Below are 27,606 nucleotides of genomic sequence, written 5' to 3'. Positions count from 1 at the left end.
CCGTCGGTGCGTGCTGATTCCAGTCGTAAAACTTGGTTCGTGATTGGTGATTGTCACGTCAGGGCAACGCTGCTCAGCTGTCCCATCGTGTTACCATCGCCAAACGCACAAGATTGTCCGAAACATGTGCTTACGTAGGAGAGAGTCGCCACAGGGGTATACCTACTGGTGCAATACATGTGGCTGTCAAATTTCATCCGTGTGGGATGAAGGTGGCCAGATGACCGTGACACACCAGACCCGCGACTCATCCCACTCGTTGCAACGTGGGCCCAAAAGGGTTGCTGGCACCGCTTCAGCTTGCGAGCTCAGCCTCGACACATTTGCCGTGAATAGTCAAGAGGCATCATTCATAACTTGCTGACTTTTGTCAACGTCCATAATCCACGGTGCGTACGTATTCTGAGAAGAGCTACTCGCGCACAAATGCAGCAAGAGAAGAAGAGGTTGGCAGGAAAGACGCCGAGAAAAGTTCGGCGAGAGCCTCAGCTAGGCAGGCGGTCGGATGGCCAGCAGGATGAACGGAATCAACAGAACCATGACCATCACAAAAAGCACCATAAGCATCCACAGCAACAGCACGACAATTGGCAAGATGGCTCGAATACATTTGATCGTTCTCTGCAGCAGGAGCCATACTCACCCATTACCACATCAAGCGATGTCAAGAGCTCTGAAGCACCGCAGGTGGCTATCAGTCAAGCAACTGGCGAGCAGGTGCTATCGCAGAATCCACCAACTCCTGCAACCACTCGGTTGCCGCCAGAGGATCTGCCGACTCTCGAAACCAATCCATCGCCATTGGAGCAGCCACCCACAGCCTTAAGCGGTCAGTTGCCACCTCCTCAGTCGCTTGTCTCAGGGCCGAACCTTGGCGTCATTTGTGGAGTAGCGGTGGGCGGGCTTGTGTTTGTACTCACTTTAATTGGTGTTGTAGTGTACAAGTTTCGTTGCCGTAAGAAGACTACATCACAGAACGAGCCGGATGCCGACGATGGCGTTGCAAATCGACCTCCCGAGGCTTGGTTTACGACGAGGAATGAGCTGACGGAAAGTCCAGCAGATTCAAAGTTTCCGAGCTTCACACCAGGATCGCGAGAACGGCAGTTGGCTCAGCGTAACTCGATAGCAGAATGCCTTGAGAAAGCGTCACGGCAAGAACACGCCAGTGTTGTCAGCAATCGATCGAATCCCATTCCAGGGATTGAACTGGCTGAGCGTGGCCAGGTAAATTCAGCAACCCTCGATCTGCCATCAGTAACTCTACCAGAGCACCCTATTATTCAGCAACAAGAGCCCAAGACGAACTCCGAGAACTTGTTCCCGTGTCCGGAAGGGACACCTCACAGGTTTGGTCTACATGATGCAGAAATCACGGTCGAAGGCGAGGAAGCACAGATCGATCGCTGTCTAAGCTACTACATGAAACGGGTGTCAGCTGAAGCGCCGTCAAATCCAAGATCTCCGTTGACGCAGGATCGAGACTTTGCAACGAAGCTTGCTCCACCTCTGGACCCGGACCCGGACCCGGACAACTCTGGCCGTCGAAGCATGATCAAGTTTACCAAAACCGCCAATCTGCTTGAAAAGGTCCGTAGGTCGCAGATTCGTCTAAACGACGAGGCTCTTGCTAAGGCAAAGATGGAGGGGTTTCGTCTATCAAGGTTTTCCACCCACCGTGTCGAATCGAGCAAGGCTAGTTCAGAAACGTTCATTCCCTCGGAAGCGTCCAGATACGACATATCGTCGTCTTCCGTGTCGATACAGAGACAGACTGAAGTGCAGCACAACATCACAGATCATTGGCGGTACAGTTCGAAATCGCACCACGAGGGAAAGCATGTCAGTGGTGAACTTGGCAATTCCGACGTACTGGAATCCTCGCCAGGTTTTAGCGAGCCGCATTCTGCCTTTGAGTACGCTGACTACTACGACGGATACATGACGGAAACCAACCTTTCGGTGCGGTATGGACCTACTACTGATAGTCCTGACGAAGGCTTTACGGTGCCATGGCAAAATGATTCTCCGTGTCGATCCTCGGCTTTGTCGCCACGTGCCTCGACCACAGTGAGCATGCGACAACGCAGCGCGACAATCACTCACGGGTCTCCTCTGACCAGGCCGCAGAAAGATAGCTGGGATGCAAACTCAAAGGATGCCGAAGCAATGGTACATCGAAGTTCGAGTCATCCACTTTGTACTGTAATTGATCTACAGCGCGAGTCGGCCATGGTGGACGAGGTGATCCGGTTCTAAAATCCAGAGCATTCCCTAAGACAACGCTCTTTTGCCCAAGCACAAAGCCCGCGGCTTGAAAGCCTATCATCCAGCCAGCTTAGAACATTCTCTTTCTTTTGCTTTGTGTGCCCTTTTCCCATGTCGTATGACGGTGTCTACCGTGCCGCCTGAACTTTGTTCCCACAAGCAAATTGGGTTTTAGCTTCATCTCGTAACGCTGCAATCTGTGGCGCGCCGCTTGTGGTTTGAAGTCGATTTGCGGTGTTCAATCCACTCCTCTGAAGTCTCGATGTAGCGATTTAGACAAAATGCAGGGGTATCCGGGCACAGGCTGCGCGAGATAGGAACGAAGCGTGGGCATACCTGAGGGCGTTGGGAGTCCGTGCTCGAGCAAAGAGGTGCGTTGCTCTTGCAATTTTCAGATCCTTGGCATTGTTCGTTTCATGAGGACTTCAATCAAGAGATCTAGAGCACCGAGCTTTTGATGCGGGCAAGAGGTCTGCACTGATCTCATGAACAAGAGTCAAGAGATGTGGAGTCCGGTTGCAGCCAGAGTTCATCAAAGAAGTTTGTGTGACTCTACAAAGGAAGAGATTTGGTCCCACCTGCTTCATGTGTACGGCTCTGATGCGATGTAGTTGACTGTAGGCTGCATGTAGGTTGATGAGCTTAGTTTGGCTGGGTGAAAGAGGCTGAACTTGGATCAGGATTGGAGAGCTCAAGCCTGAGTGAGGCGCTTTCTTTACTTGGAGAGGTGAAGAAACTTACGATAGGCGCAAGCTTTCTGAGAGTCAAGTTACTGTTCTCATTCCTCTCTCTCTTTCTCTCCATCAAAGTTGAAAGGGATCCAGCTCAAGGCACCTGCCTCTTGCGCCTCACCTGCCTACCGAACGTGCTCCAATGTCATCCGATCTTAAGGTCTCGCAAGCTGCAGCTAAGGAGACGGAATACCTCCACCAGACGGGGAACGAGATAGTCTGCAATGTGGAAATGTATCCTTCCTCTGCTGTCGCCCAGTCTCATGTACCGGGTGCTGCTGTGTCGTGTGCTCTTCAACAGCCACCTCCCTCTTGCACTGCCAACGCGTTTCCTGCTCACCACCGCACCGCCTCGATCTTTCAGAATCCTTCGTTCGACAACAAACATAGCGCCTATCGGAGTACAGAGGCCAGCTCGAGCATTAGCAAGGCCGACGAAGCCGCTCTGACTAACGACCAGTACCACGTAGAGCCAGTGTGCGCTCAACCTATATCCTCAACGATGGTGACGACGAGCACCAATACAGCCACCACCTCGGCAATGATGGTTGATGATACGGCGATGAAAGCCGAGGTGTTGCCGGAAGTCAATGCCTGCAACTCTATCAAGGATGAAGCGGTCAAACCTGCAGATGCGAATCAGACGCAGACGGAACGTAATGCGGATCCAGCTGGTGACAACGGATCCAGCTCGGCCGTTCGAAAAGTGCGGTAAGTTGGCTACGTTTGATTGTCTTCTTTGACATTGGCACAGCTACAGAAAATTGCGACGATGAGATGGCGACGTTGGTTGTTTCTGATCGGCAGATCGTCGTGCTCTGGCTGTTGTCAATGCAATGCGAGAGCGCGGCGGAGTGTGCGGTGCGAGGCGACGCCGCTGTCCTCGGTGTGGCCGATATTACTGGATCTGCCGCGACAGGCACAATCCTGTTTTGGTGTAGTGCCACACTCAAGGCACAGCAGTACGCAGTACGCAGTAGGCCTTGTAGAGAGATGACTGCATTCTCTCGTTTTGATCTGCTGCGCTTCCATCTGGTCAGAACTCGATTCGCTGCTCGCTTCCGTTGATCCAGTAAAGTCATCGTGATCGCATTTCTCCCGGCTTGTCGCATCTCTGTTCACGTCGGATGGAGAAAGCGAAGCTCGTTTTTGCTTGCGGACATGTCGCGTTCGGCCTGATATGGGGTATCCTGCTGCTCGTCTTTGGCATAGTTGTATGTCTCGGCTGGACTTTTGTTTGCCGGTTTCAAAAGTCGTGAGTGACAGCGCAGCCGAGGGGGGAAATGGCGATCCTCTTTTGGATTAAAATTCAAGTTTCTCTTGCCTTGATAGTACCTACGCAAAGTGACAACGTAGAACCGGGCTGCGCTGGAAGCATGGTTGCTTCTGCACGCCAATTCAGCCACAAAGTAGTTTTGCGGTGGTTGTCAGGGCAATCGTTCTGGCAATGACCATGACATGTTGTACGATGGATAAGCCTGGCGCTTTTTCTTGTGCAACAAGGTCTAGTCGAACCCTCGTTTTTTAGAAAAGAGAAACGAGGCACAAACCCTGCTTTTGTTGGTTGGCGATTTCTTGGCTCTGGGTCTGTTTCTGCCGCTTCGACCTCGCTTTCCGCCTTCTAGATCGGCACTCCGTCTGGTCCGACGTGATGTTGACAGCGCAACGCCGAGGCTGGTGCGGATCGTTCAAGCACTGTACGATTGGATTGCGTGGCGAGTGGGTTGCTCCAAAAGGCTGCTTTACCGTGGGTAATGAATGCATCTTCCTCCTTGCAGCGGCTTGTTTCATGGTTGTTTTCTTGTTCTATTCAGTTGGCAAAGCAATCGTGAATGCAACCACGAACCACGAATGGCACACGACTCTTGTGGTGCTGCCAAAATTGCGACGCAAGGTGCTTTCGCATGGTTGCCAAGGCCATTCATTGGTTGTCGCCCCCTTTACATGCTTCTTCTCGGCTAAAACAGGGCTGCAGCGAAACCAGGCCGAACCATGCGCTTCGTTTCGCTTGCCCTCAAAGGGAAGTAAGTACATTTGCAAGTGCGGACTTGCAATTCTGCGCCAATCGTGAATGGCTGTAGAAGGCGCAACGTCGTACGCCCTCAAACCACGCATCTGCAGCTGTCAAAAGAAAAAGAAAAAAAAACCCCTAAAGCTGGTCTCGCTCGCCTCGAGTTGCCAGCTAAAAGTTGATCGTGGATCGCACAGTATTTCGTGAAGGATCAATCACGAATCAAAATGATCAAGAATCGCGCTTAAATTGGTATTCCTGGCAGCCCAGCCACGAGCCTAGCGTTGCCTGTTGTCATGATCCATTAGCGTCAAGTAGAGACCGCCAGCAAGCTAGCAGCAAACTTGCAAGCTTGTGGTCCCCTTTTGCTTGGCTTCGTTGGTTGCAACGTTGCGTGGCAGCATGAAACTGTTGGACCGTTGGACTGTTCTCCTCGCCGTCTCGAACACACGTCCACATGGCCTTGATACATTCATGATCCCTCCGCGTTCACCGACTTTCTTGCGCCAGCGTATTCCGGAGGTCCCCTCAAAATCGGTCATGCTTTTGATTTGCATCCTCTTACAGTACGTCCACATTCGTGATTGTCCGCTTGGACCCTTCCCTCACAGCGCGCCCTTTAGCGGCGCTCATGCACACTCAGTTTATTTATCGCGCACGCACGGGGCTTCGAGGCGCATGCACAGCTACGCTTTTCCAAGACACAAGCAACAGCAGTGAGCACGGTGGCTGGTGTCTGCCTGACCATACTCGAGCCAATCGTGAATTTGTCCCGTTCCTTTTGCCTCAGATACTTTCTTCATGATTTACGATTGCCGAAGCACAAGGTCGGGTCAGACCAGCTTGCTCGATTTAAAAAGCCCAACCCCTTTCCCTGCTTTGCTTGTCCGTTCCCTTTGTTCGACGCTCGTCCCACCTCCACCCTTTGTGTCTTCTGTCTTCTCTTGAGCTGCACCAAGCAGGCTTCTTTGGAAACTTCTTGCATCTCTTTGCCTCGTTCCGCTGTTTTCGGCGGCTTCCTTCTTCCAGGCTTTCGAGTTGAACTCAAAGTCTCGTTTCGGATGCCGCTGATCATCACGATATATACAGTCCGAGCTTGATCGTGTATAGCTCTCGGTCGTCGTTTCTTTGCTTTCCCGCATCCATCCCGCTGGTCGTCTTGTATGCGCTTCTGCCTTTCTTTCATCGTCTCTGACACGAGTTGCTCCTCCTTCCTCTTGCACCACTACCATTAACTGTCATCATGGCCGCCATTGATCATGCTCGTGTTCACCTCGATCACGACTGCTCCGTATCCACCTCTCTCCAACGCGACATGTCTAACATGTCGATTGCCAATGCCTCTTCTTCGACTGCTTCTCACGACTTGGACGCCGCTGATGCCGATCCTTGTCCATCCGCTTGTACATCCGTATCCGCTCTGTGTAACATGTCGACACTACCCTCACCGCGCCCTTTCGGATATCGCCCGACGTATGTACCTGCGATGGTCGCCTCGGGTGTATCGGCCGTCACCGTCACGACCAATTCACATCGGCCACCTTCAAAATCCCACTCGATCTCCTCGGTCGACTCGTTGGCATCTGTCTCATCGAATGCACCCTCCACACCAACGCATGATGCCGACGATGTACGCTTCGAAATGGCCGTCATTCCCAAACTGGTTCGTGCCTCTGCTGATGCATATCTCGATCGCGTGGGCAAACCGCTGCCGCCATCGCCTGCGCCCCAAATCGTTGCAACGTCTGCAACCACCAAAACGAATGCACAAGCGGCTCGTTCTGTCGCTGCTGCTGCTGCTGCTGCTGCTGCTGCTGCTGCTGTGCCGCCCTCCCATTCTGCACTCCGCAACGAAAACCACAAAAACGCCATTAGTTTCCGCGTGGGTAGCAAGTACAAGGTCTGCGAGATCATCGGCGAAGGCGCCTATGGTGTTGTCTGCAGCGCCATCCACCGCGCCACCGGTCAAAAGGTCGCCATCAAGAAGATCCAACCCTTTGAGCACCAGATGTTTGCGCTGCGAACCTTGCGCGAGCTCAAGCTACTGCGCTTCTTTCAAGAATGCGACGTCTCGGAAAACATCATCAGCATCCTCGACATTATCAAACCCAGCACCTATGAAGCGTTCACCGAGGTGTACTTGGTTCAAGAGCTCATGGAGACCGACCTGCATCGAGTCATCCGTACCCAGGAGCTGTCTGACGACCATTGTCAGTATTTCACGTATCAGACCCTTCGCGCTCTCAAGCCCATGCACTGTGCCGACGTGATCCACCGCGATCTCAAGCCGAGCAACGTGCTGCTCAACGCCAACTGCGATCTCAAGGTTTGCGATTTCGGCTTGGCTCGTTCAGTGCTCACTGCGGACCAGGACACCGGCTTCATGACCGAATACGTCGCCACGCGATGGTACCGTGCTCCGGAGATTATGCTTACCTTCAAGCAGTACACCAAAGCGATCGATGTATGGGCAGTCGGATGCATCCTCGCTGAGATGCTCACCGGTCGGCCACTGTTCCCTGGTCGCGACTACCACCAGCAACTCTCGCTGATCCTCGACGTGCTGGGAACGCCGACACTCGAGGAATTCCAAAACATCAACAGCCGTCGATCGCGCGACTACATTCGATCGATGCCCTTCCGCAAGCGTCGAGAATTCCGTACTCTCTTTCCAAAAGCTTCACCTGAAGCAATCGATTTCTTGCAAAAGACACTCACCTTTGACCCCCGCAACCGTCTCACGGTAGAAGAGTGTCTCCAGCATCCTTATTTGTCGGCTTATCACGATCCTGATGACGAGCCTGGTGCGCCACGTCTCGACCCAGACTTTTTCTACTTTGACATGCAAAAGGAGAGCATCACCAAGGAGGATCTGCGCAAGGAACTCTGGTACCAGGTACAAGAATTTCAGCCGCTTCTTCGTTGATGCTTCGTCAGCGTCAGTCGCACAAACTTCGCAATCGCCACTTCTTGCCCTCTTAATTGCTCGCATTCAGCATCTCATCAATTCTCTATAATCAACATCTTACCGGTCTTCTTCGTCCTGGTGACGTCCTCGACCGTTGCATTGGCATCCCATGCTCCTATACATACGCACAAGCTTGTCTCGCTGCATTTACACAATAGCATCCTTCTTTCAACCGTTTCTCGCAGTCGTGATTGATCACAGATTCATATGCACATGGCGCATGTGCACGTGGCGCACTTTGAGGGCGCTCTGTATGCTCAGAATCGTGAATCGTGAATCTGATCAGCGTCAGTCACACAAGTCAGTGGTGAGTCGTGAGTGACTGGTGACTCGTGATTCACGATTGAAAAGCCAGAGTGTTAAGTCCACCAGCATGGCTACAAAGTTCCGAATTCCGAAGATTTTCGTGGCAATTTTGCTTTTCTGTGGTGTTTCTTCGCGGTGCGGGTTTTTTGTGGGTGATGGACCGATGCAGAGCAGCAAAGGGGAAAAAAAAAATTCGAGAGAAGATGTGCAACATTCAAATACCGGTATGACATGCAACTCTCGTCTTGACACCATTGCACTGTAAGCTCGCTCAGAAACATGGTCAAGGCTTCCTGCAGCAAGAAAGCTGGTTCGAGCTCGAGCCACACTTCGGACTCTGCCACAGCACCGCCGTTGAAACAGGTGAAAGCACTCCAATCAGCGCTCGTATCGTCTTCGGACCTCAACCCGCTCTCTGAGCTTCTCACACTCTCGAAGCAACTTGCAAACGTCGGTGATGATCGCCCAGCAAATGAGAGGAAGGACGCAGCAGTCGCGGTTCATCGTGCACTCGTTGTACTCGTGAAATCCATCAAATCGCTCAGCGCCGAGGATAGGATTCCTTTCGATAAGGATGTTGACCAGGACGGGTACATCCTATCGTACGGCGCCAAGGCTAGCAACAACGCCACAGCCTCTTCTGAAAACGCCAAGCAAGCACAAGCGAAAGTGACAGACTGGTTGCGAATGCGTTGGAACGAGACAATCGAGCTCCTCTGTGGTCTTCTCGGTCATCCGGTCGAAAGCCTTCGTCTCGAAGCTCTGCAGATGCTGATGGATCTACAGACAACTGCATCCTCGTCACTCACGCGTATCTCGGCCGCTTCAGCCGCTGCAAAGACCCAGGCAAAAATCACGTCTGCTAGCAACAAGGATTCTCCCGAATCCGTGCAAGCCACATCAGCCTTGTGGTCGGCTTCGCCATGGCGCGCGCTATCGCTTGCTCTCATCGCCGGACCTCCAAGTCTCTTAAAGCTTGGAAGCGGTGATGCAGGTACAAGGTATACGGTCGTCCGTGTACATTCAGGAGTCCCGGAGGATGTAAGGAACCAATTCGTTCAAATTGGCTTGCACAAGTATGACGATGTTCGTTTTGCCACTTTGCGCGAGATCAGCCATGCGCTGCGAAAGCCTTCGCCGAGCTTCGCTGGTAGCACTCTGTTGCGAGCACATACGCTGGCACTCTTGATACAGCTCACGGCTATTCCGACCACATCGGATGATCTCAACCAGTTTTTGGTCGATGAACTCTCTACACCACCTCTTGGGGCAGCCGGAACGAAGAAGATGAAGAAGAAAAAGAGCGCAGGTGGTGGCATCGCGAACGACGAAAATCGTGCAGTCATCGACGATGGAGATTCAGAGGCAGAAGAAGAGCAAGAAGACGACATGACAGGCTGGTTCTCGGATTCTGACGAAGAACGTGGAGCCCAAGCAGGAGCTACAGCGGGTGAGCAGCGACGAGCAGCAGACAAGAAGGCTGTGGGTGGTCTCGGTTCTGCTGCGCGCTCTGCGGCTGCCAGAAAACGCAGGCAAAAGACGTTCCACCAAGCACTGCACAGCATCGGTGCTCAACGTAGCGCCTTCTCTGCTGCCTGGCTCGACGTCCTGCTGCCCCGACGCCAGACTGCCGACTCGGCCGCAGCCGCCGGTGTCGCAAAAGGCTCGATCGTCGGTGGTGACCTCAGCCTGGTTGCCACACACGAAGTGCTAGTTCGTTTGCACGCCCAGATCCTTCCACATCTCACCAAACCCACCATGCTGCACGACTTTCTCGTTTCGTGTCTCGACTCTAGTGGAGCCACTGCCCTTCTTGCGCTCAATGCCATCTTTACCCTGGTCACCAAACACAACCTCGACTACCCGCACTTCTACAATCGACTCTACGCCATGCTCGATGCATCCGTACTGCACATGAAGTACCGAGCGCGATTCTTGCGATTGCTCGAAACATTTCTGTCCTCAACACATCTATCCTCGACGCTTGTAGCGAGTTTCGTCAAGCGTCTGTCGCGATTGAGCCTGCGCGCGCCACCTGCCGCCATCGCTTCGGTCGTACCTTTTGTCTACAACCTGCTCAAGAAACACCCACGATGCTTGTCCATGGTGCACAAAGAATGGGATGGTGACCGACTCAATATTGGCCCTGCTGGTGTTTCGGATCCTTTCAACGCGCATGAATCTGATCCGCTTCTCACGCACGCGCTCGACAGCTCGCTCTGGGAGCTAGCCTCATTTGGTGCTGCCGCGGCTGCGCGTGGCAATAGTGGCGGTCCGGCGATGCGCAGTGACCAAGTCAGCAATCTTGCCGGAGAAGCACACTTTTTGGGATCGGTGACGAGTCTCGCGCACATCTTGGCCGAACCGTTCACCAGAGAACGCTACAGCTTGGACGATTTCCTCGACATCACCTATGCAACCTTGTTCGAAACCGAGACGCGCAAGACGTTGAAAAAGCCTCAAGATGGCCGAAAGCGCGCCCCTGCACTAGCGTATAGCTTGCCTGGAGGGTTTGGTGCTGGTGGATCGACCGATACCACAGCGCATAACCGAGTGGATATTTTCCCGAGTGAAAGCGGCAGGACGCGCGCGAAACACTCGTTGGCGGAAGCACAGAGCGAGGAAGAGAAGGAGATTGAAAGAGAACGTGCGGAACGCAAGCGTAGATTAGGCGAGGTGGGTGGTGAGCACGACGAGGAGGACGACGAGGAAAGAGAAGCACGCGAAGCCATAGAAGAGTTGAAGCGCACCGAGAGGGCCAAAAAGCGTAAAGTGGACCAGACAGGCACTCACGACGTCTGCGCTACGCTGTTCAGTTTTGCTTGATCTGCCGTAAGGCAGGTCCGTGATCCTACCGTTAGTATTGGAAAGCATGCTTGCACCGTTGCCTTTCGGCGAGACTTTTGCTCGTGTTCGTAAGCTTGGAGAAGATACCAAATCGAACACGGTAGGTCCAGTACGTACTCTAGCGTTGATCTGTGCCTGGTTCGAGCGTCAAGCGTCGGGTTCGAGCAAGACGTGAGAGTCAGTAAGTGTCGTTGCTTGGCTTGTGAATTCAGAAGATAAGTTTCCTTGGCCATGCACCACCCCTGTGTGAGTGAAATGGCCCCTCGTTGACCTAAGTTACAGCAAACGTGATACCGTTTCTGTGCGTCAGGACTCACAGACCACTACATCAACAAAACGTGATGTCACGACTGCGCACAAGTCACAGAGTGAGTGTCGCCATACGACTCAAATTTGCTAAAACACTTGTGACTTCTGATCTCGAATACGAAATCAGTACATCGTGCAATGAGAAGCTTGGTAAACTTGAGATTGCGGCACAATCTGCTACAAGTCACCACAGTGTTCGCAAAGCATGTCGAAACAACATCAATGGCAGATAAAGCGAACCGCGCGAAAGTAACGAGTGTGCGCAGTCAGCGTGTGGGAAAGAAGGCCCGAGCACGACCCTAATGGATTCGTGATTGCGTATCCATCGTCAATGCGCTGCGGCAGAGAATTATGAATCACGAATCACAATCGTAAATGCGAGAAAGTATTCATAAAGTAAATTCAAGAATCAGTCGTGAGTGAATCACGAATCACGAATGATAAAGGGGATTTGCATAGCTTGGCTGGGGGGTCCTTTGAATAAGTCACTGTTTCCCTTTGATCGTCACGTAACGCATCAGCTCCGCTCCACAAGCTTAGCCGCTTGGCAGCAGCAGTCACAGAGTATTAGCGCAGAAGCATGTGATGAGAAAAGTCACGAGTGATATTCGTGATTAAGCACACGCACCAGTGCACACGCACCAGCTGCACTGTGCTGAGTCGTTCTTTCTTTGCTTCCTTCCTCTTGTATCTAACAGAGTCAGCAGTAGAAAGTGGGACACGGAAGCTTCCCATCCTCCTGGCTCGTCCATATCTGTTCTTTCACATCGCCTTTGATACCAACTGCTCCTCTTTCTTCCCTTTGCCCCTTTATCCCGCTGTCGATTCAATCGACGAACGTCAATATTTCTATTCACGATTCCCTCTTTCCGCGTCATCTTTCATCGTCTCCTCTGACAGCCTACTCTGTCAAGCACGTACTTTCAACATGGCGGCACCTGTGACCGATTCTGCGGCCTTGCAAGCCTTCCAGCAGCTCATGGTGGACGCGATACCATATACCTATTCCAACCCTTTTGAGACGGATGCTGTACCAGACCCTGTCCTCGACCCGTCCGCGTCCTCGGCATACCTTGAGGAGCTTCGAACGTACAAGCGCTCGACTGCCGAAATGACCGCAAATCGTCTCCTCATCACGTGTCCCTTTGAGCAGCTGCAAAAAGAAGCTCTGAATCCGGTTCAGAGACATCTTCCCTTACTCAACCTGCACGCCCTGACACCCCGCCAAGCCACCGACCATGTCTTCCAAAAGGATCTCTTTATGCTTCACAAGACGCGCCACTTTCGCGACGTCGAGCTGCCAGCATATGACGACGATATTCCAGGCCGAAAGGAAGCCCTCATCAAGTTTGGCGAGCTCACGTTGGCCGCGTTCCTTGGGCCCAACTGGGCCGAGAAAGAGAAAGACAGATACAAGATCACGCCAAGCTGGATCTATATTGATATGGAAGATTACAACGCCAGCTACTTGCATAGCGAAAAGCATTTCCAGCATTTGCCGACCTTTAACGCAGGGCGCCGCCTCAAACGAGGCGATGACGATGAGATAAACTCACTCAACGTCCGCCGTGACGACCATGGCGATGATAACTACGATTTGGACTTTGTCTCTGACGACAGCGATACCGACGACGCCGAAATTGTTTTCGACGATCCAACCAGCTACATGCCTTATTTTGACGATAGGTCATATTATGAGCAGCTCTTTGATTATTACGAGAACCCTCTTACGTCGATGCAGCATCTTGCGTTCGAAGCTGCTGTGACGGCCGCCGAAACGAGGTCCAGACATAAGCTTAAGATGACAAAGGACGGCATGGAGAGATCCAGGACAGGAAACAGGTTCGCAGCGAAAACGGATGTATATGGGGGGAGCAGTCTCAATGCAGCCAAAGAACCCGCCTCGAGCCTTGTCAATCGTGGACAGGCAAAGCAGAAGACTGTAGAGGAGAGTGCATTGGAAGCAAAGGTGGGAAAGACGCTTCCGGTAGGAAAGGCTGCCGAGTCGAAACTTTCTGGGCACAACGAAAACTCTGGGGATGTCTCGAACACTCTCACGTCGTCTCAGATCTCGAAGAATCCATCCAGCCATACTCTGCCGGTGGGTGTCGTCAAGCTTTTGCCCAGTTTCACGTCTAGCATCGCCTCTGTCGGTCTCAATCTCGCCTGTGGGCCTCAGAAAGCAGATTTGACACGTCCGCTGGCTCCGAGCAGCACCGTCATCACTCGACAGGCTGACGAAGGACCTACTGCCAAAGCGGCTCAAAGCACGTTTCTGCAACAGACCGAAGATGCGCTTGCAAAGATGACAGCAGATGCGCAGAAGCAGAAGGCTTCGACAAGCAAAGGTGCACACGAGAGTGCTGGCGACGAGGTTGAGTTCGAGTTTGCTGTGCTGGGCGAGTCGAGTACTGGAGCGGCTGGTAGCAAGTCAGCAACCACCGGAGGCATAAGACCCAACAGTCAGGCGGAGCGGTCATCTGCGGACAAGGCAGGGCAAGCTTCTGGAAGTGTCAGAGCGGCGAAAAGAGCTAAGGATCGCGTTGGCAACCGTACGAAACATTCCTCGGATCATCTCGGGCGCAATACCACTTCCAAGACCCGTACAGCTTTGGCGACAGAGCAGCCTCAGTCACGTGAAGCCAAACCGGTCAGGTATGAAATCGTGGTATACAAGAAAGCTTTTCTGCCCAGCCAACGGCCCGGTCGCGACCATTGGCATGGATACGTCGGCTTGTAAGAACCACAGAACCACAGAAGCACAGCATGGTCGTGTATCGAGGTGTATGTGTCGGGTCTGTTTTCAAAGTTGCACGTCAACGTGTACATGAGGTAATGCAGGCGTCTGATTCGGCTTGATGGCGAGACGCGGACGCGCTCAGAAGCGGGTTGCTATGCCGGACGGACACTCTCACAGACTGGGTGGATGGATTGGATTGGACAGCAGAGGTGATGGGGCGGATTACTTGTGGGTGGCCAAAGGGTTGGCAGCAGGGGCAGGGTTTGGCTTGACTCTGGGCGGGGCGATGGGGGCGCTACCTGGAAAGGGGATTCGGAGGTTCCAGTTTCTCTCCAAATGTAGCTGGACATCTTTGACTTCTAGTTTGTCGGCGTGTCTGTGTTTGGCGAGTTTGCACGACATCGAGGTGACGCTGTCGATGAATTCGTCGGCGAGTTCCAGGAGCAGGTCTTCGACGGCACCGGAGAGTTTTTCGTTTGAGTCGAGTTCCGAGATGAGGTCCGAGATTTTGCGTTTGGTGAGCATCGAGCCGGATGTAGAGACCGAGGCGTGCGCGGCGTGCGTCGAGGAGAGCGGCAGTGCCGGGAGCGCGAGTGCGGGGAGTGCAGTAGACGACAGCGCCGCCGACGCTGTTAGCGCTGCTGCACTCGCTACCTCGGGATCGTCAGTGGGCAAGCCGAGCAGTTCATCCGCTCCAACACTCGCCGTCTTGGCCGATAGACCCAAGAGCTCGTCTAGAGCCTCTTGGCCTCCTTCCGTCGGCGTAGGCCGAGTCAGTACCGCAGGTGTACCCAGCACAGCCGCCACGCCCAGCCCGGCCGTCATGCTCGATCGTGGCCCACTCGCATTCGGATACGGCTCCGGTGTCCATGTTGCATTTACATTCAGCACCGGTGCGATGGCAGCGTTAGCGTACGACGCCGCCGTGTTGGTCGACATAGCTGTCACCGCATTTTGCGCATTCGCACCGCCAGCGCCGGCGGGAGACGCCAACGGTGCACCGGGGGCTACGCTGCCGGAAGCAGGCGCCGAAGCGCCAGCAGACCCAGAGGTAGGAGTCATCATAGCGCTCCCCGCCGCGCCTGCACCCCCAGGAGCACCGCCTCCACCAGCAGCAGATCCAGCCCCTCCCACGGCGGCTGGCGTCCCAGTCACAGGCGAAGCCTTTGCAGTAGCCGCAGCAGAAGCAGAAGCGGGAGCAGGAGCAGCAGTAGGAGCAGGAGAAGCACTCGTACCTCCTGCCGCAGCAGCTTTAGCCTTAGCCCCGCCCTTGGCAGCCTTTGTCTCCTTGGCCTCCTTTTCTTTCTTTTCCTTTTCCTCCTTCTCCTTGGCTTCCTTTTCCTTTTTCTGTGCCGCTTTGCTCTTAGCCGGTGCCTTGGGTGTAGCTTTCGCCTGCGTCTTGGGCGTTCCCGTAGCCGCTGGTGTGCTCGCCGCCGCTGCTGCTGCTGCTGGTGGTGGTGGTACAGGCACAGGCGTCGCCGGGGTTCCGGCCGCCGTAGCCGCCGTAGGAAGCACGACTGGACTCGCCGTTTGCTGCTGCTGCTGTTGCTGTTGCTGGGGTGTGCCCGCTTGTGCCGTCGCAGGATTCATTTGTGGCATCTGTTGTTGTCCCATCGGCTGCTGCTGCCTTTGTTGTTGTTGCGGCTGCTGCTGCTGCTGCTGCTGGAGCCTAAAGCTCTCCCTGACGATCTGGATCTGCTTGGCGAGCGCAGCCTGCTGATTTCTTGTCTCCTGCAACGCGTTCTGGCACTGTTGCCTCTCGTCCGGTTTCAGGTTCGGATTGTTGAGCGCACTCTCCAATGCCTGCACCTTTATCCTGAGAGGCTGTGCAATGCGATTGAATTGCTCCAGCAGAGCCTGCTCATTTTGGGGCAGCTGTGGCTGCGCAGGGCCTTGAGGGGGACGTGCTAGTCCAAGGTTTTGCTGTTGGGGCTGCTGTTGAGGCTGTTGCTGCTGTTGTTGAGCATTTTGTGCGTTTCGTTGCTGTTGCTGTTGTTGCTGCAGTTGTTGTTGGAGTGCAGCTGCCATCTGCTGTTGCTGTTGCAAGTTCGGCTGCGCTTGCTGCTGCTGCTGTTGAGGGGGACGAACTTGTTGCTGATTCTGCTGCTGGGGCGGCCTGTTTTGCTGCTGCTGCTGCTGTTGCTGTTGCTGATGGGCGCCTATAAACGCTTTGAGCTGAGCGAGCTGGTCGGGACTCATTCTGCCTTCGCGTGCGGCTTGAACCAAAGCAGCCAGACCCTGTGGGTTGTTCTGTACCAACGCATGGAGAGCCTGTAGATTTGCGGCCTGCTGTTGTGGCTGCTGGGGGTGCGGCTGTTGCTGCGGCTGTTGCTGCGGCTGTTGCACTTGAGCCGATGATTGGCCTTGTTGTTGAGCCTGCTGCTGCGCGAGCGCTTGAGCACGCATGGCTTGGATCTGCTGTTGCTGGATGAGCGCAGCCTTGTACTGAGCAGCCTGTGCGGCGGTCTGCGGTTGACCAGGCTGTTGGCCTTGCTGCGCCTGCTGCGCCTGCTGCGCCTGCTGCGCCTGCTGCGCTTGCTGACCCTGGTTGTTCATGCTTGTTGACTGTGACAATGTAACTGCGACTTGATGGCGCACTCGACAGTCGCGAGCTGATGGGCGATTCTAGACGCGCGCGTCAGAGCAAAGGAGCCGGAAAAGTTGCTGATCCAGACACACCGGTCGTCACCAGCTGAATGAATGCGCGTGCAATGTCCTTTGAAAGCGTGGCAAGCCTTCAGATGCACAACTGAAGGCAAAAACACGATGACCCGCTGATGCTGTACGTGATCCAAGGTACCGATGAGCAGCCTGCGTCAGAGTTGGATGCGCGCGTGCAGCGTGATCTGCTCGTCCGAATTCCAGCTTTCGCTTCACACGCAAAAACGAAACCGTGAACGGTGAACCTCATCAAGATCGCCGATCCGTTTTTCATCAATCTAACACGTTTGCCCCCGCATCCCACGCGCGTGACGCACGATGGCCATCATGATCGCCCTCGGCCTTGTTGCCAACACCGGTGCTATCGAGATTCACGATTGGTATCAGCACCACTGTAATCACGCACGATGCCATGATTGTTTCACTTCTCACACGGTATCTCTGGGAAGTTCAATTGTGAATGATCACTTGCCTACCCCGGTGCAGATGTACGCAGGCATGAATTGTCAGCTCACCAATCCAACCACTACTGAGACCCAGCCATCTGGTCCTACAAGAGCGCTTCCTAACCAAGCGATCTCTGTATCCAAGGGCATCCTGACGCCCTGTACCAGCGCATAAGCCAGCGGCGGTGCGGGCGCTTGGAAGCTGCTGAAGCTCGGGGGCGGGGGAAACAGCAAGGGGAACAGCGCCGAAAGCACGGCAGCTAGTGTGTTTGCTCTGCCGTCGTCGAGCGTGGGCGGCACTGGCTCTTGTACAATTGGTGCGTTATCCGGTAGGAAAAATCGGATGGGAATGCTGCGCACCGAGTTGCCTGCACTAGACGTCGGTGTGCTGTTGGTTGCCGACGTTGGATCGGAAGAGGTGGTGCTGGTCAAGGTCGACAACGTGCTAGGTGCAAGACTTGCTTGTGACTCGTTCTGCAGTGTCGTCAAGCTGCGTTGAGCCGACGCGTTCGTTCGATCCTCCTGAGTGCCACCGAGGTTCAGAGACATTGTGCGCGCTGCAATTGGAGATCGCCCCAAGGCCAGACCGTTGCCAGCTGCGGCATCAGAGCCAGATACGCCTGCATTAGGGACCAGCTTGTTGGCAATACTCCAGAATAGCTCGTAGTCGTGCGAAACGACACTGTCCCACAGCGTGTCTTGCTCCTGTTTTCGGAGGTTGACCACCTTTTTGGTAGATCCATAGCGTACAAAATCGGCCTCTTTGATCATCGACATAAACGATGTCTTGCAGGACTCGAGCCCCGAGTTGCTGTGCAGTCGTTCTACAGGCAGTTTTGACAGCCGCAGCCGAATGTTCCATGGAAGTCGCGACGGTTGCGCTGCCGATGAAAATTCGGTATCCGATCCGCCCTGCGGTATCAAAGGGGTATTGGGGCGCAGAGAGCCTAGCCCAGTCGTGTTGGTTGATGACGACTGATATGCAATCGCAGTGCGAGCTGGATTCGAAGTGTGGTAGTCGTAGAGCAACCCAATCTGCCAATGCCATCTCAACGGTTGACCCTCATATTCGAACCAGAGCTCCTTTTCATTAAGAACGTTGAGCGCAGGCTGTTCCAAGACCAATTCGAGCAGATTCCTCCTGACGTCAGCGATAATGAGCGGGAGATAGCTGATCCGAGGCACCACGAGGTACGTCGAGTCGATGGTTGCATCGGAGCCTGGCGGTAGTTCAGCTGGGTCTACTGAGACACAGATCGGGATGGTGCCGTCCCAGACGAGCTTTCGAAACGAAGTTGTGGCGAGGATGGCCGGTGTCCCAACAAGCGACGAGCTATGCTGGTGGGACAGTGATGCAGGCGTGGCAGCGGCGGGTAGAGAACCCGCTGCAGCGTAGGGTGATGATGAAAGATGATTCGATGTTGGGCTACCTGCGTGGAGCGAGCCCTGAGCAAGGAGCGGGGTTGATGTAGCTGATGTTGATGAAAATGGCACGGCGAAGGAGGAAGAAGTAGAAGAAGAGGAAGGGTGATTGCCTGCGGAAACGGAGCGCTGCTGCGAGCTAGCCACCGGCACTTGGCTCATGGTCGCAAGTCCGCTCAAACCAGCAGCAGCGATGAACAATGCTGCAACAATGTAAAGTGATGGTGGTCGAGCTAAGCGTTCAAGTGACGATTGTCGCTTCACCTGGATGTGCGAACAACGACACGCTGTTCCACCACGAAACGCTTTTTGGCCGCAACAGGTCACCATTATTCACGATTCACGCACGATTCGTGGTAATTCACGATCTGTGCTTTCAAAAAGGACCCTGGATTTCCATAGATCCCAAAGTCGCGCAACACGCTCTGACATACGCAGTCACGAGTCGTGAACTTGCACCTTGGCTCGTGCTCTCTCCTCCACGCTCCTCTTTGGCACCCGTTACGCAGAGGGACAACGAGATCCCACCCCACAGTCTCGGAGTGTCGTTCCATTAGGCAGATTTCTCATCTCTCGCAAACCTTCTCAAGGGAGCTTGTGTACACTGCTCTGACGATTGGGAAAATGGCACTGCACGAGCAAACAGCGTGGTCACGCCCGCCATGTAATATTGGGCGTGTCCGTCCGAAATCTTTGCGTAACCGTACTCTTGTCCAAACTCGTGTCTAGCCCCATCCTGTGGCTCAGCAGGCCCGCATGAGCAATCATGATGCCATTGTCGATACAGAACCTCTCGTCTGTCGCAAACACGCTTCCACCGCGCTCGCTGGCCATGACGCCCATCATCTGTTGCAGCCGTTGGTTGCTCCCGACGCCACCCACGATGAGCACCTCTTTGGAACCGATATGTGCCATAGCGCGCTCCGTGATCTCTACGAGCATAGAAAAGATGTGCTCCTGCAGCGAAAAGCACAAGTCGGCAGGGGTGATGGTGTCGACGCTAGAATCCAGCTGAGAGACGCCGGATTGGGAGACGTCGACATCAGCATCGGTACGCGCAGTTGGTGCGTCTGCATCTGCATCCGATGTTAGTGTTGGAGCGTTGTCAGATATGTTGATGATATGCTTTCCACCTCCTTCTCCCGTCCACACGTCACCATTTGCCAAGCTTCCGACTGCTGCATCGTTGTACTCAACGTGAGCATTGGGTTTGAAGCGCTTGTCCCGTGTGTATGCCTCTGTTGCACTGAGAATGCCGGCGAGACTCACATCCATTCCCTTGGTGGTATATGGCAGCGGTAGGAGCTTGGTACCCTTCCTGGCTTCCTTTTCAATGTTCTGTCCTGGACTTGGGTCGTTGCTCAACCCAATGACTCTCGCGAACCGGTCGAGACAGTTACCCACGGCAATGTCGAGGGTTTCGCCAAAGATGCGATACTTTTGCGCAGAGTATGCGATCACCTGTGTGTTTCCACCTGAGACATAGAGGACAACAGGATTGTGTGCACCAGTGATAGTCCTTCCCATTTCAATGTGACCAACGCAGTGGTTGACGCCGACCAGTGGTTTGCTATACATGAGAGCAAGCGTGCGAGCTACGACAGCGACGCTCTGAAGCGGGGCACCCATTCCGGGGCCCTTGGTGTAGCAGATGCAGTCGACATCTGCTAATGACTTGATACCAGAGCGACGAACAGCTTCGGAGATGACTCGGATGATCCATTCCTTGTGGTGTTTGGCGGTATCGCTTGGCTGGAAGCCCGAGCCGGGTGGCGTGACGTACGTGTGGCGAACATTGGAGAGGATTTCAACTCGACCCACAGATCGAGAGGAGATCGACGAAGGTACTGAAGTAGAAGAAGATGAAGGTGCAGAAGGGTCGAATGGCTTGTGCAGCACGATACCGGCGCCTAGCTTGTTGGCGCTTCCTTCGAGACCTAGCGCGAGGTATGGCCTCGTTGGGTATGGCAGCGGGTCGGGTTTCCGTACGCGAGTCCTCGAAGGCATTGTTGCTGCTGTACAAGATGTTGCTGTGCAAGTAGCTGCTGGACGCAACTAACTGTAGCCTGACGAACAGTGATGATGGGCTCGGTGGTAGTCAGCAGTCACAGAGTAACAAGTAACAGCTAGCCAGAGCGGCTGGCGCATTTCCAATCACAATTACGAATCTGCCTTTGTTTCTTGGTTAAGTTACTCCGAGATCCGAACGCTACTACCAAAATTTTGCTTTCTGAGGCAGAAAATAACTCACAGCTAAGTGACTACGAATAATTTCTCAAGACAGGGACGACACCTCAATATCGTGAATCACGAATGTGCTTTCCCCAAACAGACTCGTGACGGTGACTTGCGAACAAGGTAAACGCCTCCACACTCAGAGAGACACATCCTTCGGATCGTCACCCTTTGACGTTTCTTTACTCCCACCCTTCTCTTCACTTTGATCATCCTTCTATCCGCTGCAACATGCCGTGTCCACAACCTGATGATCCACCGCCTTCTGACGCAGTGACGGCTCATGGGACCCACCCGTCCACCACATGTGTTCGGTGCAAAACCAACCCTGCGATCACCATCCTTCGCGATTCAATCTACTGCCAAGCTTGTGCGCTTGCTGTCTTCTACCAAAAAGCAAAAGCCGGACTTGAGTATGCACGTGGTGCAGGGCTCTCTAAATACGTCGCTGCAGCGAAAGCAGCGAGCTCTGCAGCTGGGAGCCCCGCCGAATCAAGACAGACGTTTTCCTCGTCCACTTCTACGTTTCCTCCAGCCGCAAATGGAGAAGCAACAACCAAACGGCGCATCAAGCACGTCAGCAATGGCAGCGGAAACGCCGAAGAGAATGTCTCGGCTAACATCGCCATCGCCTTCTCAGGCGGTATTAGCTCAAGAGCGCTCCTGCGCTCGGCCACGCAGTACTTTCGACCCGCTACCGCTTTCACCAACCGAGACACACGGCGCAGAAAGGCTCGTGGCCAAGTCGTCGACAGCAACAACAACGATAACGACAGCGGCACAGCTTCGATCTCATCTAAATCGATGCGTGGTGCATCTACCGCAGCCGGAAGGTTCAACGAAGTGGGCAAGATCTACGTGTTTTACATAGACGACAGCGCTGTGGTACCGAACGGTGTGGATCGGACGGAGCAGGCACGTAGAATGGTGGAAGAGGAAGGCTGTGCGGACCTACATTTTGTCGGGCTGAAGCTGCACGATGTTTTCCGTGCGGATGATGACGGCGGATTTCAGGGTGTGGCTTGGAGATCGGTCGATGTGGACCACCAGCAGGTCTCGGCTAGTATCTCGGACGTCTCTGATCCAAGACAGGCGCTCAAGGACCTCTTCTCATCGCTTTGCCCCGTAGATACGCCTCGCACAGGCGCAGCATCAGCCAGAACCCGAATTGAAGATCTGCATCGAATTTTCATCTCAACGCTGCTACGACGCACCGCGAAACAGTACGATTGCGCTGCACTCTTGCTCGGAGACACAGCGACGCGGATCTCGATCCGCCTGATCGAAGACCTAGCCAAAGGTGCAGGTCACAAGATACCCGTCCAGGGATCTGACGCAGCGTGGATCGATGACCTCCTGATCGTGCGACCATTGAAAACGCACCTTCTCCAAGAAGTCGTTTTCTACACGTCCCAACTCAACCTCGATCCATTGCAGCCCGAGCAACCCATCGTCGCACCTACCGTGTCGACCACTGGCATCCTAGCCTCCAACAGCTCCACTCCAGCTATGGATAAGAGCTCTATCGCCAGGCTGACCGAGACGTTTATCCTCAACCTTGAAAAAGGCGTACCCAGCACGGTGACTACGATCGGCAAAACGGGCAGTAAGCTCGTCCTCAACGGGGCTCCTGGCTTTCCCACCACCACTTGGACAGATGTTGCGCATTCAACGAGCGCATTTCGGGACGTTGGACCGAGCGTATCTCTATCGTCGCGCCTCACGCACCGGATGGCGAATGTGACACTCGCTGAGACGCAGTGCGAGCCAAGGATCGGATCACGCGGGATCAAGCTGGCGCAGCTAAGTGCCAACTGCGTACGATGGAACTCGATCAATGGCTGCGCACTTTGTGCAATGCCGAGCCAACATCCGAAAGCGAGGTGGTGGAAGAGAGATATCACGATCTCATCCTTAGCAGAAACTGCGCCTCGTAGTCGACAGACTGTCGAAACGCAAGCTACGTGCCAGAGTAGCGAGCAAGCAGACTGGCTCGAATTGTGCAACCACCTCTGCTACGCATGTTTACTCGTTCTCTCACCCGCAATTTCGTCAGCACATCCAGCCATGTTACCGTCCACCGTGTTACACCACATCCACCGTTCGACTCACCATGCTGGTGCGCAACATCCACACCACATCGCCTCGAGACCGCTCGCAGACGACCACGAGCTTCCCCCTGAGCACAAAACCAATCAAGCCGCTTGTGCCACGCACAACATGCCAAACCCCATCCCACAGCCACTCAAGCCGTCCCAAATCAAGGCGCACATCAGCGAGTTTCTGATCGAATAAACACACGCTCCATTCACCAGACCACAATCAGTCGGCACATACTCACTCTTCCACCCAATCACATGTAACGTGTTAGATGCGCAGCTTTGTCATTAACCAACACGTACGTGGCTGTGACGATGAAGAAAGAGATCGACACTGTCCCAACCTCGACCAAAGCCCCGAAACGAGCGGTATGGTCACGACAGCTATGTGTGAGTGGCGATTGTTTCGCTAAACGTGGCTCGCAGGTGTGGCGTAGTCGGCTCGGTACCAGCATTCGTGATTGGTAGTAAGACTCGACGGAAGGCGCCTGCTAATGCTGCTGCCGCTGCTGATCCACCGGCATTCCACCATTCCAGACCTGGTTCATCAGTCCCGCAGCAGCAGCAGCGCCACCTGCATGTCCCCGAACGCCGTCGATTGGTGAACTGTTCGACGCCTGCGCCGCCAAATGCTGCTGGCGACTGACAACTGACCTGCCCAAGTCGGGGTATAGAGACAGATCGTTGGCTTCGAGACCCGGCTGAACAGGGGCACCAGGTGTTGCACCGATGCCGCCGTCAAACGGCCCATCGAAGAATTCGCCCGAGATCCCTTCGGTGCTTTGCAATTCGTCCAACACCTGCTGAAAGTTGAAATCCTGCACAGTTCCATCGAGCTCATAGTCGGGCTCATTGTCGTCCTCTTCGTCCTCTTCGTATCCATCCTCATCCGCTTCCTCGTCCGAGTCATCGTCCGAATCTACATCGCGCTGAAACTGTTGCGCAAAGGCCAAAGCACGTGTGTCTTCAACCGATTCGAGCGCCAAGTCGAGTGCACCTTCAGCGTGACGCAGCGTATCGGTGGAACGACGACGTTGATCGTCGTCAGACTCTTCTACGTCCTTGTCGTTGTCGGGCCCATCGCGTGCGAGCCGTTTGCCGACATCCTTGGCGGTGAATGTCTGCTCGCGTTGCAGCTCAAGCGAGTCGGGTGAACCTTCTCTACCTTCGCGAACGAGCGGATCACCGTAGGTCACGCTGGCAAATGACACGCTGCCATCGGTATTCGAGGCATTGCCCACTTGATTGCTGCTCGGCAGGCGCTGGCCCTGAGATTGCTGCGGCTGAGCGAGACCGTCAAGAGTGTTCATCTGACCGAGAACGACATCGTCTGCAGTCGGTCCTGGTCCGGCGAATGCGTTGTTCCCTGACAGATTGCTGTTCGTCTCGAGCTGATGAAGTTGGGTTGGTGGTATATGTGCCTCGTTAGCACCCATGAAAGCGGTACTCTGTCCACTGGCAACATCGGTGCCGGTAGCGGTGGGTGCATGATGGAGATCGCCGGCCCAAGGGGAATGTGAGAGCGGCAAAGAGGCGAGCAGCTCATTGACGTCCTCCGATTGAAGCCCAGAGTCCGAGATGTTGCCTAGATCCCAGTCGACGTTCCACTGCGCGGCATCGCCGGGAGAATTGGAGAACTGATCAGCAAAGTTCTGCATCGAGTCAGCCCCAAGATTGCCAGCGTGGTTAGTTTGCCCAGCTCCAGACGACTTGGCATTAACTTGTTGAAACTGCTGCAGCTCGGCGAACGGGTCATCGGCGGCCGACGACCTGCGAGAGCCTGTAGCTGAAGATGCAGAGGAGTCCGAGGCACTTGCTATTCCGGGGATCATCACTGCGGCAGGACCTGGATTAGTTGGTGATGTGAACCCGGACTGGTGGGAAAAGTTGAAGCCCGTTCCGAACATGGGCCGTTGATTCGCAAGGAAATTGCCAGAAGCTGATGTGGATAGACCGGCAACAGAGGCGTCGCCCGCACTTGAGCTGTAGGCGGACCACGATGAAGGTACTTGACCAGCAGTTTGGTGATCATGAATGTCCATTGTTGCGCTGGGAGGCAGCATGTTGCCAGCAGGGTTCAGCCACGCTAGCACATCAGGCTGAACAGGGTACTCGGTATGACCCAAGGGCGAGAGTCGAGCGTCTGTCTGGACGGGCACAGCACCGCCCGCTGGCGAGTCATGATGACTCGACGATTCTGAGTGTGGTCTAGAGTGAGGATTTGAATGCGCTGAGTTGTGCGCATGGGTGTGCATGTGGTGGAGATGACCGTGGACCGAAGGCAGACGCTCAAGTGCCGAGTTTTTACCGGCGCGTGATGCGTGACTCCTCCTCTTGTGCTGGGTGCCGTCGTGACTGGCGTGTTTACCGGCTTGTCTTCGAGCATCGTCGGCGGATGCAGCCTTGGCATGGGCAGAGAGCGGCTGCTGCTGGTGGAGTTGCTGGAATTGCTGCTGATTGGTGATGTCACTGTCGCTAGCGCTGGGTGGCGTGGCTCGTTCGTGGATGCTGCTTGTCTCTGAGCTGGTACCCGGGCCCTCGAGACTGGCCTGTTGAAGCTGTTCAAAGAGGCTGTGGATAGACTGGCCCGTGACCATATCAGATGCACGAAGTGGGATGCCTGAAGTGGGAAGAGGTGCAGTGCTGGACGACAAGAAAGGCGGTCTCGGGTGCATAGGTGGGTGCGGCTGCTGTTGCTGTATGGCGAGGGCTTGACCAAAGCTGAGATGTTCGCCCTGAGCTATGTGTGCCGGCAAGTGGCGCGGCATGCTGTGACCCATCGAGTTGGAGCGGCCGAGCGCGCTGCTAGTACCGCTGGAGGGGCCAGACAAGACCGGCTCGACACCACCGTCGGTGAGATTGCCCTGGTCGGTGAAGTAGCTATAGTCGGTGAGGTTTCCGTGATCGGTGAGATGACCATCACTGGTGGTGTCGCTGAGAGGGTACTCGGAGCTACGCCATGCGCCTTCGGAAAGGCTGTTGTCCGATAGCGTAGCTTGGAATGCAGCAGAGCAGGCTGCATGACCTTGACCTGGTTTGGCTGCACTGGGTCCGCGATCCTTGCGTGCCTTGGATGGACGTGGTTTGAAGCCAGCACGTTCATAGTCGTCTGGGAAAGCGTTGCGAAAGCGATCGCGGAGGTCAATGGCTCGTCTCTGACCATTGAAGATGGGGTTCTTTGCGATGAGTGCCCAGTGCGAGCCGTACTGCTGATAGCCTGTACGGAGGGCGGCGTCCTCGTCAAAAGAGAAAGGGCGGCGCTCTTTGGCCTTGCCCTTTTCAAAGATGCTTTTGCCCTCGGCGTCTCGACCTCGAACGGCTTTGCTGAGATGCGTCTTTGCATTGGGATACATTTCGTGATAGGCATCAGGAAAGTAGGTTCGGAAACGATCCTTGAGATCACCTGCTGTCCTGTCCGAGAAGAGCGCCGAGAGCTCTGGATCCGAGAGAATCTTTTTCCAGCTTCCCACGCCATGCTTGTTGCATCCGTCGACGAGTGCCTGCGTCTCTTCGGCAGACCATCGATGCTTCTGACTTCGGTGACCTTCCGATGCTTTTCGAGCAAGGGACGAAGGTCTGCGCGAGCCAGCGGTCGACGTGGAGGCGAGGCTGTCTTCGTTTTTCAGATCACCCGAAGCTGACTGCGCGCTGCTCGACTGATAGCCAGAGCCAGGCTGATCAGCTGACGCATAAGCTGACAAGGGTGATTGGCTGCCCGTGCCAAAACGCTGGTGAGAGGCTAGCAATGAAAGCGTGCCATCGTGGACAGGCTCTATCTTGACGCCTGGCGACGAGATGGCGTGATCTTGGGGTGAAGCGCTGTGCGAGAGACTCTGATTGAAGGGCGGCTGAGCCGGTTGCGGATGCGACGGCATACTGGAGGCGATCGTGAGAGGCAAGTGGCAGACGAGATGGCTGAAATTGTGGCAGGTGGCGAATCGTCCTGTTGGCCCAGACTGAGCTGCAAAGGGTCGATGGTGAGCTGCCACCGCTCGGTCAACGAAGAGTGGTGCGCAGTGCGCGGATGCAAGAGGCTACAAAGTGCTCTGTGAATGCATTTGTCACCGATCCGATCGCTGTCAGTCCAACGACTTGGCCAACGGTATGATGTTTCGTCGTTGCTGGTGCTGCAGAGCCTGGAATGTTCTGCTGCAGCGACACGAGAGGGAGAGTGCAGGGTTGTCGGTGTCGTTTCAACGATAGGATACGATTCGATACGATGTGAGTTGAGGACGACATCGGTCGAAGATCTCTTTTCGACATCACGAATGAATACTTACTGCTTCACACTTTTCTTTCACTGACCTTGCAGAAAAAGTCAACAGCAGCGCGCTTCTCGTATCTGCAGCTTACCTCTTTTTCGGTTTTTTGGGGGTTTTGACATCCGCGCACCACTCACAGACTGGTTGCCTGCTGCTCGCTGCTCGCTGCTGCTGCCCTTTTTATGTCGAGGATGCGTCGGCGAATGGTAATCCACAGCTGGTCTGTACGGGCGCCAATCACAAATTGGACCATTCACGGTTCATAATTCTAACAAAGCACGGCGGAAAAAAGGCGAACTAA

General features: G+C 54.6%; 10 protein-coding genes across 10 annotated transcripts; 6 read left to right on the top strand and 4 right to left on the bottom strand.

The window, feature by feature from the left end:
- Positions 1–426: 426 nt before the first annotated feature.
- Positions 427–2,259, top strand: UMAG_02333 (uncharacterized protein; the record flags this gene model as incomplete). Its single annotated transcript, XM_011390345.1, has 1 exon — positions 427–2,259. The coding sequence occupies one exon, from the start codon at positions 427–429 to the stop codon at positions 2,257–2,259; it is 1,833 nt and encodes a 610-aa protein (XP_011388647.1).
- A 972-nt stretch (positions 2,260–3,231) lies between these two features.
- On the top strand, positions 3,232–4,067 carry UMAG_02332 (uncharacterized protein; the record flags this gene model as incomplete). Its single annotated transcript, XM_011390344.1, has 2 exons — positions 3,232–3,710; positions 3,845–4,067. The coding sequence occupies 2 exons, from the start codon at positions 3,232–3,234 to the stop codon at positions 4,065–4,067; spliced, it is 702 nt and encodes a 233-aa protein (XP_011388646.1).
- Positions 4,068–6,334: 2,267 nt separating this feature from the next.
- UMAG_02331 (MAP kinase) lies at positions 6,335–7,936 on the top strand (the record flags this gene model as incomplete). Its single annotated transcript, XM_011390343.1, has 1 exon — positions 6,335–7,936. The coding sequence occupies one exon, from the start codon at positions 6,335–6,337 to the stop codon at positions 7,934–7,936; it is 1,602 nt and encodes a 533-aa protein (XP_011388645.1).
- A 627-nt stretch (positions 7,937–8,563) lies between these two features.
- UMAG_11707 (ribosome biosynthesis protein NOC4) lies at positions 8,564–11,110 on the top strand (the record flags this gene model as incomplete). Its single annotated transcript, XM_011390579.1, has 1 exon — positions 8,564–11,110. One exon carries the CDS (start codon positions 8,564–8,566, stop codon positions 11,108–11,110), a length of 2,547 nt encoding a protein of 848 aa, XP_011388881.1.
- Positions 11,111–12,368: 1,258 nt separating this feature from the next.
- On the top strand, positions 12,369–14,180 carry UMAG_11706 (uncharacterized protein; the record flags this gene model as incomplete). Its single annotated transcript, XM_011390578.1, has 1 exon — positions 12,369–14,180. One exon carries the CDS (start codon positions 12,369–12,371, stop codon positions 14,178–14,180), a length of 1,812 nt encoding a protein of 603 aa, XP_011388880.1.
- Positions 14,181–14,402: 222 nt separating this feature from the next.
- UMAG_11705 (uncharacterized protein) lies at positions 14,403–16,736 on the bottom strand (the record flags this gene model as incomplete). Its single annotated transcript, XM_011390577.1, has 1 exon — positions 14,403–16,736. One exon carries the CDS (start codon positions 16,734–16,736, stop codon positions 14,403–14,405), a length of 2,334 nt encoding a protein of 777 aa, XP_011388879.1.
- A 611-nt stretch (positions 16,737–17,347) lies between these two features.
- Positions 17,348–18,871, bottom strand: UMAG_11704 (uncharacterized protein; the record flags this gene model as incomplete). Its single annotated transcript, XM_011390576.1, has 1 exon — positions 17,348–18,871. The coding sequence occupies one exon, from the start codon at positions 18,869–18,871 to the stop codon at positions 17,348–17,350; it is 1,524 nt and encodes a 507-aa protein (XP_011388878.1).
- Positions 18,872–19,360: 489 nt separating this feature from the next.
- UMAG_11703 (putative O-sialo-glycoprotein-endopeptidase A1) lies at positions 19,361–20,716 on the bottom strand (the record flags this gene model as incomplete). Its single annotated transcript, XM_011390575.1, has 1 exon — positions 19,361–20,716. One exon carries the CDS (start codon positions 20,714–20,716, stop codon positions 19,361–19,363), a length of 1,356 nt encoding a protein of 451 aa, XP_011388877.1.
- Positions 20,717–21,175: 459 nt separating this feature from the next.
- On the top strand, positions 21,176–23,239 carry UMAG_02327 (uncharacterized protein; the record flags this gene model as incomplete). The annotated part of the gene is made up of 1 exon (XM_011390342.1): positions 21,176–23,239. One exon carries the CDS (start codon positions 21,176–21,178, stop codon positions 23,237–23,239), a length of 2,064 nt encoding a protein of 687 aa, XP_011388644.1.
- Positions 23,240–23,534: 295 nt separating this feature from the next.
- Positions 23,535–26,918, bottom strand: UMAG_02326 (uncharacterized protein; the record flags this gene model as incomplete). The annotated part of the gene is made up of 1 exon (XM_011390341.1): positions 23,535–26,918. The coding sequence occupies one exon, from the start codon at positions 26,916–26,918 to the stop codon at positions 23,535–23,537; it is 3,384 nt and encodes a 1,127-aa protein (XP_011388643.1).
- Positions 26,919–27,606: the final 688 nt, after the last annotated feature.

This window comes from Mycosarcoma maydis, chromosome 5 (genome assembly GCF_000328475.2).
Source record: "Mycosarcoma maydis chromosome 5, whole genome shotgun sequence".
Classification (NCBI taxonomy): Eukaryota; Fungi; Basidiomycota; class Ustilaginomycetes; order Ustilaginales; genus Mycosarcoma; species Mycosarcoma maydis.
The sequence above is the reverse complement of the archived record's forward strand: the minus strand, read 5'-3'. Positions and strand labels throughout refer to the sequence as shown.